The sequence below is a fragment of the Opisthorchis viverrini genome (assembly GCF_000715545.1).
Source record: "Opisthorchis viverrini unplaced genomic scaffold opera_v5_41, whole genome shotgun sequence".
NCBI lineage: Eukaryota > Metazoa > Platyhelminthes > Trematoda > Opisthorchiida > Opisthorchiidae > Opisthorchis > Opisthorchis viverrini.
Window position 1 is genome coordinate 1542534 of NW_008751697.1, and position 13027 is coordinate 1555560.

Below are 13027 nucleotides of genomic sequence, written 5' to 3' on the forward strand. Positions count from 1 at the left end.
GCGGTCTAAGTTGTCCATTGGGGTCGGGAACAGGCCAGAAGTCTGGTCAAATAGGTTCTCGAATTGCACCTCGATTGCTAATTTGTCATTTCTACGGCTCGGGTAGCAGAATTTTGGCCCTAGTGATAGGCTCTCCAAAAGCGTTTCATCGATAAAAAAGTTGGAGCAGTTTTTTTTTCCTCACCCAAGGTTTTGTTTAATTTGAATGTTTTCTTATCAGCCTGTTTTGTAGCAATACTTCTAACGTAAGATATAAACTCCTGACATTCGTCGTTTGAGAGATCCTGTACAGTGGGTAGTCTTCTGTTGGCCATATTCATTTGTAGTGGGTACTCTCGTGACCACCCGTAAACCGAAATGAGCAGGGCTAATATCCTAAGACGTTCATTATATTATTGATTAGTAATTCTTCGGAAATTTTCTTCCCTTAGCAGATTTTACTTTTGAAGTTTGACATAATGTGTAGCAACGCAAGACATTCCCTCCTACAATGGCAAGGGTATACTGAGTTTGTTCCAGCCTTGGTTTATCAAGCGACCCATAGGTAGCACGAAGTTGGAGCTGCTGTTTAGGTGCCAATATCCAGGAGGGATCTTATCCAACAACAACTTTGGCCCCTTCATCACTATTTAATTTATAAGTTGACATGCAGCATCACCACATGGATAGACGTTAACTACCCACTGAAAACCGGGGTGCTCATAAAATCGATTGCTCTCTTCCCATGCTTGGTATCAACTGTGTACTTCCCACGGAAGCTCATAGCTGGTGCCTTTTGTTACGGTCATTGAAGGTTTTCAGTAGATTCGAATTAAAAGCATCTGCCTCACAGCTCTGTGCTGAGTGGAAGCGACCGAGTAGTGGACAGTGTATGACCTGGAAACGAAGTATGAAAACAGTAACCAATAAACTTAGACGGGTCAGCAACTAGCGCCTTCCTAAATGGGGAACCCGTGACTCCATTCACCAGTAGTTAATGACTGTGGCAGAGATGGCCTGACAGTGTAGTCAGTGACGCTCGTGCATCAAAGCTATCCCCTTCAATACCCAGCTATTCAGTTTCCAAACTTAACAAGGCTTGGCTGTATATCTCACACTCTCCCCTTTCCCGATGATCGAGGCTCCAGTAACTGGAACCAATGTGTCTATGGTGCACAGTTTATAGCTGGTAGGGCAAATTGAATTGAAAACCAAGAAATGTTTGGTAAAGGAACCTTTTGGTTATCATATTTGATGGGTTCAATGATCACTTAACTACAGATCAGTCTTCGTATCAACTTTACTTCATCTGGACACGAACGAGAGCTGCACGTGCAGAATCACTGACAGTCAGCATGTGGTTGAATGACTGATTGTCCCCAAAATGCCGAAGCCGAGCATTGTTTTCTTCCATTAACTGTGCTTCGTCGCTGCTCATACAAAGCACTCTCCAATTACTCCCTCTGTCCTCAGACAAGCTAGTTCAACTATCTAAAAACCTTTGTCTTCCTCTCACTGCTGGTGAGACACTATAAGCCTGTGTACTTTATGTCAGTATGCAAATTCTCACACTGCTGACTGTATTTGATCACGGAGGAGAGTGTGCACATGATTTGCATAGATTAGAATATTGGAACTTGTGATCCCCCAATGTCAGTGAGCCTTAGAAGATAGTATCTTAGATTTCCGTTAAACAATGATGCCCCAAAGGTCCAATGGGGTATCTTATAAAGTGTGACAAGCTGGACATATCTTACTCTAAGCCGGTGTTGATACAGTAGCACTCGTCTTTTTTTAAAAAAAACGAATCAACATTAGTAGCGTGAGAAGCTTCGGAAATTTCCAATCGAGGTTTAATTCTCTGCGTGAAGTTGATCTAAGCCTTATCGGGAATAATTAGCAATGCGCATCTGAAGGAACTCAAGGAAGTTTCCCAAGTAAAGCTTCCAATCTATGAACCATCGAGGAACCAGTCGACATATGACATCTTGATGTGGCTGAAGTTGGAAGCTGAGACTTCAAATGTAAAACCCAAATCAACCATATTTGTCGATGAATGCAACACATGGCACTAAAGCTTTTCGGAGAGGATGTCGGATAAATAGTCCTTCATTGACCCCACAATCTGAGCACGTAGCCAAAAGCAATCAAACTGTTTTATTTCAAAGAATGACTCCATCTAAATGGGTTATTTTGAATGGTTACCTGCTTTCAATTTCAAATACAGCCAACTCGGGGACTAAAAGTTATTTGTACAAATCGCAAAACCATTTACATAAACATAATATTGTTCGATGGTGGGTAAAACTTAGCCACATGATATGAAACGCGTAACTGAAGAATGAGTAACAATTTATGCTGCCTACGTAAGGTTCAATCAAACTGTCGACCAGGCCTTCAACCAAAAGCCAGGAGGCCATCACTTCGAATTTCTCTGGAAGTTCGCGAGATGGTCCAAGTGGTTAGAGTGCGAATTTACTAGGCGAGAGGCCCGGGGTTCGAACCCGACCTCCGCCCCTTGATCTCCCGTGTCTAGGCTTGGGCAACCTGGCAGTATCCTAGCCCTCATGCTTCCTTCCAGTGGCATGGCAGTTAGGCACCAAAAGGGTATTACAGCTCAACGATTGTTTTCGCGAGATACACATCGCTGATAACTTACGACAAACACGAAAGAATCATACAATGCTCCTCCACTATTCTGCATTAGTAAACTAGGCGTTGCACGACAACTGATATAAACTGTTCACTTGTGGAAATCCCGATAAATTAATAGAATTAAAGCAGTTCATGAGACTCTTCAACAAATAACCTTAGCAGAAGAGACCCAACAGAAGACCCAACACGCTGAAGCTCTACAACCAAGATGTGATTAAATGTAGACTGACACTTTTTGCTGAGAAGGCTGTAGGGTAGTAAAGCTCGGTACGACCAGAGACAAAGGCTATTCGTACAAAGTTAGTTCATTTTTCAAACGACGCAGAATTCAAGATGTCTACCTTACCACCATTAGGTACAGTGGTTTTTGCTGGAAAAAACGCGAAACTTGGTAAATCCCTGCAAATTCCCAAATATTTTCTTGTGGAACTGTTTTTGTGGGAAAGTACTGATTCTGTATATCGCACGTGCACAAGTGCAACTTATGTCTAAGCCGAGTATTCCAGTTCTTGTGACAGGTCCTTCTTGGTCGATACTAGGAAGCTTGTATCAGGTGTTGATAGCTTCCTAGTGTAAAGAAAAATCACTAGGGGAGATCTTCTGCAAAAGTGTGCACCGAAGGTTGACAGCATTTTAATAAGAAAAACGGGATAAAACCACGTAAAGTTAGTAGTTTACAACTATCAGTACCGGACGGACCTTCGTAACAAAACCTTTCATAGAAGTATTTCGATCAGTCGCTTGCAGTTTTGATCACATTGTTCCCATCACTGAATGAATTTTCACCGTTTCCTCTTTACCATCTAAAGTAGAATCAAGTTTCTCGTATCTCCTTTCCCTCACAAGGAAATGTTATTAAGAACTACTGTAAATGAAGTGGGACAAGCAACCGCTGCTCATGGCTGACGTTTTTACTAGAACGACGGGGACTAGTTTTGAGTTCAGTGCATCTATCTCACGACTGGTATCAATATCCGTTTTTATTTCCTGAATGTAGCTGCGATCCCTTTTAATTAACAACAAGTGAGATTTTCAAGACGCTGTTGTTGGCCTTCCCTCTATCCAAATGGTATGTGGTATCTCCGCTTTTCATTCATAGCTCTATTTTAGTGTCAGTCGTCTATTTCGTTCAGGGTTCCAAAATAAAGAGACAGTTCCTCCTCACGAACTGCTTGACTGATATGACCCTTTTGTCAACTCGTAGCAATGAAATGGCTCACAAAACATAATGAACATTGGAACTGGTGTCTGCCAATTTTTCATAAAGTAAGAATTAAGCTACCCAAGGGAAAGGCAGTTGGACAGACCGAACAAAAACTTGCGCCAGTGAGCTCGAGATAGCCCAATGGTTAGGTTGCGGACTTACTGACCTGAAGGTCCGTCGTTTGAGACCAAACCACAGCAACTCAAATGTTCCTGCCTTGGCTTGGGCAACCTGTCAGTATCTCAGCCATCATGCTTCTCTCAGGTAGCGGCAGAAAGTGTTGCAGCTGAACGCCTATTTAATGTATCCTTCAACGATGAAGTCATTCGGTTACCTCAGTGAGGGCTTGATCATTATCACAGCCTTCAACCAACGATCGTCAGGATCAAAGTAAATTGGTTTTCGGTATGTATCTGGGGCTGTGTAAGTTTGAGTCGAATTTCCTATTTTTGAGTTGAATAGTCGCAGTCTGGGGACTGTCAGATCATTTTCGACATTTGGTGCGAATCATTGATACGTTGCACTTTTTGACCATGTGAATGTTGCATCTCGGTGTGAATAGGTAACCCCCGAGTATGAAGATCAATTACATCGTCTTGGCTCATCGGCATGTTAAAACTAATTCCTGCAACAAGCCAACAAGCTAACAACAGTGCAATGCACAGTACCGCGTGGCAGCCAAACAGCACGAATCTATATCCCTAGGCCACTTCCCAGCGCATTTTTTCTTTTATCGATCAGTTTTCATTCCTTCTTTTCTCCGTTGCCAAGGCAACCACAGTGACACCTTCAACAGCCCCCAGGTTCATTTCCCGAGAAAGTTTCTCAAATGAATTTCATTTTTAATGTGTTTACAAAACTTCTGCTCCTGTTTCTGTTTTGCAGTTTAAGTCTACTTTCCACCAAACCGTCTGCAAACGCAAATCTATATCAAATAAGTTAACAGTGACGTACATGTTGTAATGCCCATTTTCGACTGCAGACTATCATTCGAACCCAGGTTTTGATTAAATCAGCTGATTGTTGGGAAAATTAATCAAGGTACGATGGATAAGCAATAATCACCATTACATCAGTAATGATGTTGGCGGTGATGACGGCAATATGCATGGTGATGATCATGGCGAAGAGGATACTCATGAGAGTATCATAAGGATGTCAACAGTGACGAAAATGGCAATGATTATGATGATGATTATGGCAATTAACCCATTGAATGCTGATCTGTTCACCGAGCTTGGCAACTAACTTGCAATTGTTTTGTCACCATAAGAGAAGACACCGACAGTAGACGGGTGTTTCCTATCTGCTTGATTTCATGTAACATTTGATGATCCTCATCCCTTGGCGCGGCTATCTAGCTGTAAGACAGTGTTTCCGTAAAAATATTGATCCGCTTGTGATTTTTTTTGCGTTGTGGTAAGCGTTTCTTTCAATCGACTGGTTAACCCAATTCTTTCTGTTTTTAATAGCTTCTTCCCTCCTCTCGATTGTCCTCTTCTCAGTTTGCATCATCTCATATCGAAGATGAATGACTAACCACATCACTCCATTGTAACACTTGGTGTTTCTGTGTCCACTGGTTAGTTTGATACTTTGATTTTATTGATATATCAGTTTGATTCGTTCGATGCTAAACCCAGTTTACGACTGCAAACGTTGTTAGCGGCAGTGTCCACCAAAGTGCCGGTGGGATATTATCACTGATATTTATAATCCGTAGATCATAACTGAAAATGAACGTGCTAAACGACCACTAGGAGTGAAGAATTGAGGTTTTGCAGTCCCAATTTAGTGAGCACAATGTGAATAGTGTTATAGTGCCGGAATATTGGTGGCTCTGATGTGTCCGCTGTCACCCAGTCAAGTGACTACTGATCAGTTCGCCGAGCTTGCAAGTTAGCCTCAAACGTTTCGTCATCTATCGAGGGGAAGTCATCGGTGCCCGTTCGGGTGAGCAATGAACACTAAAGAATGCAAAATCAACAATTAAATCGGATATGCACAGCGAAAAACGGAGAGTTCAACACGATTTCTCCAGGACGTTCGCCAAGTCAAATAAGTCATCCATCAACCTATACATCTTCACTTCATTTCAGGCGGGGCCGATGGTATGACGTTGCATTAGAGTGATTTTCAGCCCAATTTTCGCTGTTTTGCTGGCTGTTCCTATTTTATCTACCATCTATCATCTATCTATCATCAGAACGTCGTGAAGTCTACAATGTATTGGGTGGTGACAAGTGTAAAAATACGGGATTGTTGTAAGATTTTTCGGTGTTTTGACCTCTTAGTGTTTTGTTCCCGTATGTATTTAGGCCTGTTTAGCTTCATGTTAACTGCGTATGCAACACTTTGCGAAGTGTGGTGGGGGGATTTTGAAATGCAAGGTTATATTGGCTATTTCTGAAAAGAATTACGTTAAACCCTGGGGTCAAGGGTGAAATGAGACTTAGCCCACGTTGTCAGCACAGACAACTTAAGTGCTCCAGTAGCTCAGCGAGGGTCACTTTCATAGAAGGTCACAAAAGTGAAGAGGAAATTCCCTTCCGGTGGTCGAATTTTTAGATTAAAGCAAGGCAAACTGTAACTCAGTCACCTGTTGGTGTGATGTTTTTTACATTGGTAATTGAAATTTGTCCTGTAAATAAGGTCAGTCTACGGTGAAAAGTCGAGAAGCACTCTTCAGCTGTTTCATTTGGAATTGTCAGCAATGTGTCTCACGAAGCTCCACAGAGTTTCGAACCTGTGATCTCCCAGTTTAATGAGTGGCAACCCATATTCATTTGGACACGTGGGTAATGCAGCTTGCTTTGTTGCAAAGCAAGTTGTTGTGTTAACCTAACTCGGATGAAGAGGGGTGTGTGATCAGCTGTCTTCCGAGCAAATCCAATTAAGGTTTAAAATCGCCCGACTTTTCCGGACCATCAGAACTCAGATAGCAATTTACAACCGGAAGCAGCAGAGTCAGGTGTAGCTAGCTGGCGCTAACCAACACATGTGATGAGTTGGTAGCACTGAATAAAACCAGGCTTTTTATACACAACGACTGACCCCTAGAATCACAAATGTCTGCTTGAAATAACCGACGGTTGGAGTGACCTGGAGTTCAACTTCCGTAATGAACTGAACAAGTACCTGGTGCCCTAACCAAAAATTCATCACTTGCGAGCATCGAAATCAACCACAAACCCGCTTAAAGGGATCTGAGAGGTTTAACGTCAGAAGCTAGTTAACGATTAGCACAGGTTTTTGCTGTTCACATCGAGATCCAGAACTGTACCGATTGATAAGCCTTTGCACTGAGTTGTACTTGTTAATTCCAGCCGATCGTTACAGTCTGTTCTGTGCCACTAGTGTTTCCTCTCAGCAGAGTCAGCATGGTAATCCATTCACAGAAAGGATGGATGCAAACGCCTCAAATCATGTCCATATGCTCAACTTGACAAACCTTTCTACTGGTGTTGGCCATATGGCCCATCACAGTCAAATCTAGCGGTTTATCGCAGGCGAGAAAGCTGGATACTTGAAGGCGTGTGGCTTTAAAGCTTCGAAAGCGATGATGATACAGGAGTAAGTGGATCAAAGGTCTTAAATGGAAGACGGTGAATTGTTGACAACTCGGAGGTAGAACAAGTAACATTAATCGATGAAAAGGAAGCCACAGAATCGTGCGGGTAAAGAGTTTTAAGGAATTAAATTCATATGAAGTAAAGCCAACGAGAAAGGAAGTCACATCACTGCCGGGCAATGATTGTCCAACAGCTTATTTTGAGCACAGAAAATCAAAAATTACTCAGACTCCCGTAACTGTATGCCCAATTTAGTTATCGAAAACTTCATAGTTGCGCACTGTAATTGATTCATGATGGTCGTCTTGACACATTCTGATCGAATGTCGGTTTTCTTGGCCACATATTTGACATAAGTCTACCCTTCTGAACGAAGGCTCCACCCTTGTTTACGGAAAAACAAGCACCGCCCGCCCTGTTGGAAACAGACAGAGAGCGAGGTACCAATATTAGGAGGCTTTTGCAAAGATCCTAAATGAATTATCTTATATTAGCTAATTAAGTCTGCCAGCTATACTTTGGGGCTGTATTTCTTACGTAATAGTTACGTAAGGGGGCATTTTCAGGCCGTGGAACTTCTGTCGACCGGAGTTTAAACCGACACCAAATCCTGCGCGATGTTACTCTATCATTATCCCTTAGAACCGCTCAAACATCGATGTGAGAATCTCCTTCATTGTGCGAGAGTGTGAAAGATCGATAGCGTTGATTGACACACGCCAACCATGATTAGAAGATGACAGTCTTGTGGCATGCAGTGTGAATACATCGATTATTGAGAGCCTCCACCATGAAAGACGAACAGCATGCCAAATTCAGGATTAAGCCCTGAATCCTACCAGAAATTCCAAACCGACGAGTGGTTGAGCCTCTGTCCGTTAAGAAGAAGTCCAAGGACCGTTATCTCATATACAACCAGATGGTTTGATCAATGGTTAAACAGTCCAGAAAAATTCATTGATGACTCATTAAGCAGGTCGAAAAAGGTGAGCGACAACCGCCCAATTAGTGACTAGCCAGCCAGAACGTTCTCACCACGAAGTATCACAAGGCACCACACCACTCACTGTGATGAGTGCAGTGGGTAACTACGCTGGGTCGGTGAAGCCAGCCAGAAACCGCATTGGAAATCTGCATTATTCGGTCACCGTTAGGGAGCCATAATGTATGGTGCATTTGCTCCAAATGACACGGAGACAGGTTGCTGCCGAAGGCCGTACTATTATTTAAGGATTCCCTCTTGAATGGTGATCATTGTGAGTGGATTCATCAAGCTATGCGGCCGCGAGAATTTCACCACATTTCTGTCCTATAAAAAAGCTCCTGTTGAATCTCCAGCCAACATCAAATTTATTTCGTACTTGGACTTTGCTTCACGCATTGAGATCAAGGTTATGCAATCTGCTTATTTTCAGGAAGGAACCGTTATCTATATGTGGGACCATGAATACCATGCACTGAGTTTGGAACTTTCCTCGAATCTCTGTTTTCAGTAAATGATCGTTGTACGCGTCACGGTAAAATTACAAGCCAAAAGCCAGTACACGTTACAGTCTCTAAATGAATTAGCCCTGGACGAACTAGCTTGGAATACACTGTCCTTGAAACAGGTGTCTCGGCGGTAAATTGTACCAGGGCGAATCTCCATAAAATGTCTCATCCATGAATGCAAAGTTCCAGGACAAAGTGCTCCGTCGTCAAATCTGCGAGGACTAAAGCTTGTAGAGAACTTTCCTGACAAACTAAGTCTTCCAGCCTGAACTTCACTAAACCTGCTCGTGTATCGAGTGAAGTGATTGTATTCCCAGACTTTGTGTTACATAGGTTCAAGATCACTTTTGAGTTTTCAAGACATCCGTACCATATTCCCATACGGACCACATTTTAGAGGGGAAAACCAAGGTTTATCCTATTAACCATATTCAAATTTATTCAGAAAATACCTTTTCCTTATCCGAGTAACAGTCTTTCTTCTGCACAGATGTCACGGTGAAAATTTCCAACAGACATTACTACCTGATCAATAAAAAAGAACCTGTAGTTCATCTCAAATTTACAAGGCAATGATATCAGTTGGATAGTTTTGAATATCCGGCTAAAGTGCGTTGTTAAGCAAGCATCGTTTTTATTTGTAACCTCACAGATGCTTATTTGAGTCTGAATATTCGACATGAGTATGTGGCTCCCCCTCGTACTACAGAAAACCCAAAATTTGATGAAACTGTCTGTAAGATGTATTTGGCTACCTACCTAGATAGTTGAAGGTGTTCAAGTAGGCTACCCTTGTGTGCTTATACTCGTTTCGTTTTTTTTCTTGCATTTCATTTGGGTTACGTTCAAAGCCGGATCAGCTGCACTTCGCGTGCACGCAATTTTCATTCCAACAAGCAGGCGCTCATGCGTTTCTGTTCGCATGCCCAAGAAGTAGGAGGTGTACATGTGTGCATGTACATGTTGGAAATAATTCTTATGGCACGCTGCCCTCGTGACAACTGAGGTGCAAACAAAATGAAGCTACGCCGCCGCGGACGCCGCACAGAACAAAAGAGACAACAAACTAACCATGAACCCATAAATACAGCAAGCCTGTAAATCAACTACATAGATTTTTATGTACTGCTACTCCTAGTACAATTCTGGTGCTCGTTTAGCCAGTCAAACATTTTGTTTGTTCCCTATAGGCCCATAAATCGTTGCTCAGAACTTGTAACTTGTCCTCGCGTATGAACCTATTACCCCGTGCTGTCCTTCTTCATCCATTTCCCCTCCTATTTCTTCCTCAGTTTTTGTCAACAAAACGTAGAAACATAGAAATCACAATAGACCCTGTTCTTGGAACAAATTCGTAGGACTACAGCCTACCGAGGATGACACAAGTCAGTGAGCGGTGAGGATAAATGGCTTGCATGTGGCTTCGAATGACGCTGGTTGGGCGACAACAATATGCATAGCACGAATGCACTCTCTGCCAAACAATGTGTGAACAACGTACGAGACTACACTCCCAAACTTGAGTGTGCGTGCTTGACAATGGTCCAATGGGACACGTACATCAGAAGCACAAGCTTGCTTCTATCGGACGGAGATGACCCTGGCGAATTTTGACAGTTTGTGAAACGGCGGGACCAATTGATGAATTGCGCCACCTGTTATACTGCCTGTGTGCAGTTTCACCCTTCGGTGTTGTTGTCTTTGTTATATCTGCAGTGAAATACGGGAGTGAGACGGCTTTTTCCTTGGGGCAAGATTTGTGCATCCGAACACGATGTGAGTGTGTGCTTGATCGTATCTCAAGTCCCAAGCACGTATAAGAACAGACATACACATGCACACACACAGGTGCCGCCGTCTATCAATTGCAGTTAGCTTCTGGTTCACCTATGTTCAGTGTTGACAGCTCCAAAAGGGACAATTTAACGCAACTGTCGTACTTCAGTACAGTGTTTTACATACATCGTTTTGAGGGCATCAATCTTTGATGGCGATGCGTTCGGTGATGAACTGTATGGAATTTTCGTGTGTGCACACACTTACATGCTTTATGGCCCAAGTTCACATGAACTGCTTGGAAATTTTCGAGATGAGCGAACTATTTCCGTACTTGACGCATCCACATGTACCGAACGCGCAACAGTGTTGCACGTGCCAGCCAACGGGGTGGTGGAAGGGAGAGTCAGATGGTGCCCCGAATCATCTGTTAGGATGTTGGGACAAAAACTGTCAAGCTGAGATGCTGGTGTGACAAGGTGTGCACGCATTGACAAAACATCCTACCAGTGCTACTGTGAAGCCGCGAACAGGTGACCGGTCTATCCTGTTTTTGTTTGGGTACTAAGATCGGGAAATTTCCATGGTTGACAAAACTGGTCGGAATCCTGCTGCCGAAGAATAAATGCCGATAAGCAGGATGTGTATGACACTGGGAGGGAAAAGTTGGGAAAGCAGCTGGCCAAGATAGCAACAGTTTGGTGAGAATTCTTCGACCGCCTACCACCGGTTTCGCTCTTTCTGACTCAAATTGAGTAGACGCAGTTCCCAAGTTCTCAGCAGCCTCGTGTTCTACAAAAAACCGACTGCCACATAGGTGGTGAAATATATTTATTTGCTAATCGCACCGATTTTAAGGAGATGCTTAACTAAATTACCTGCCGATGATATTTTTACGAAGATGATTTGTAAATAAGTCTATTTCGCCACTTTACACAAGTTACTGTTGATGGAAGCTCCAGAACGACGCCAATCTGATGAGCTCCAAGAAGGATTAGACCGGTAGATGCCTGTCAGATTATCCTGTACCTTGAAGGTAGTGTTGATTCAACAGGAATGCTTGGACATCCTGCCTGTCAGTTATCCTTTACCCTGAAAGGAGTGTTGATTCAACAGGAATGCTTGGACATCCTTAATATTTCTCACCGAAGTCCTGAAGAGGCCTGTGTGTTTCAGCTGATGAGAGATTCAGATGGAATTCACTGGAATTCACATTAAAGTATATGCAGTTTTAGTTTTAATAGAAAAGGCTCAAAACATCAACTGGGACATTCTCCCTGATGCACACTCAGACTCGATTGTACCAAAATGAAATTTACCTATCAGGAAACCCGAAACCATGTATTCTGTCGATGTCTGTCAAAATCACCAACTGTAAACTCAGACCGCAACAGGACAGTTCTGTTAAGACTGATAAGCGAGTACAAGTGAGGTGACTATATTATTCCATGTGAAGTAAAAATGAAGTGAATCGAAATCAAGGAGCTATTGAAATTTACTCCCAATTTAAAATTTGCTTAAAGATGCGATTATAGGTGCAATCAGTTGTCAGTTTGGTTAGCAAAAACAGACTGCTGTGGGGCAGTTAAAAGGTTTATTTACCGATCTCCCTGGCCATTAAGAAAACAAAACAAATGGTTATCAGAACGTTCTCTCTACGTACACCTGAGTCGTTCGACTGAGTAAAAAGAGCCTTGTGTGGCCAAGCTTTTTAACCACACTTTTCTACTTGAGTGTTCCGACTTGTGTTCCAAATCCAACGCCTAAAGATGTGGTAAACTTTGTACACATAATGACAGATAAAAATGAGGCGAGCTGAACCACCTCCTCGTGGTGTCGACCGGGTAGCCTGGACGTCACTCTAGGTGAACTAAGTGTTCAGCATCTTCAGACAGGGCCAACCACCCTGTTTGGTATCGATATGCTGGTTAATTTAGGCAATGTATCATCTGGCGCCTCCGCACCAGTTCCAACCAGTACACAAGAGAGACTGGTGGGGCTCACGTGTGAGGAATGTGGCAAGTGCTGCAAATCGAAAGCTGGCTTGGTAGTCCACCATCGAATTCGCGGCAATGATAGTGTTGGCACGAACATGGTCGCCCAATCGGCTTGCGTTGACTGTTCCCGCTTTTTCCGATGAATGTTGGTCTGAGTCAACATCGCCGGCATGCACACCCCACCCAGCATAATGCAGATAAGCTTGGCCGAGTGAAGTATTCCGGTGCCCGCTGGTCCCCACGAGAGTCGCAATCACCCTTGTGCCTGGCTAACAATTTATACCCGTCCTGTGACACACAAACCGCGCTGTTCGCGAGAATGGAGCAGCATTTTCCTGGTCGATCGGCCATCA

At 43.2% G+C, this 13027-nt stretch overlaps 1 protein-coding gene across 1 annotated transcript; it reads left to right on the forward strand.

Annotated features, from left to right (window-relative positions):
• Positions 1 to 724: 724 nt before the first annotated feature.
• T265_03043 (hypothetical protein) lies at positions 725 to 12728 on the forward strand (the record flags this gene model as incomplete). Its single annotated transcript, XM_009167432.1, has 4 exons — positions 725 to 919; positions 2373 to 2475; positions 2561 to 2685; positions 12615 to 12728. 4 exons carry the CDS (start codon positions 725 to 727, stop codon positions 12726 to 12728), a joined length of 537 nt encoding a protein of 178 aa, XP_009165696.1.
• Between the last annotated feature and the right edge of the window lie 299 nt (positions 12729 to 13027).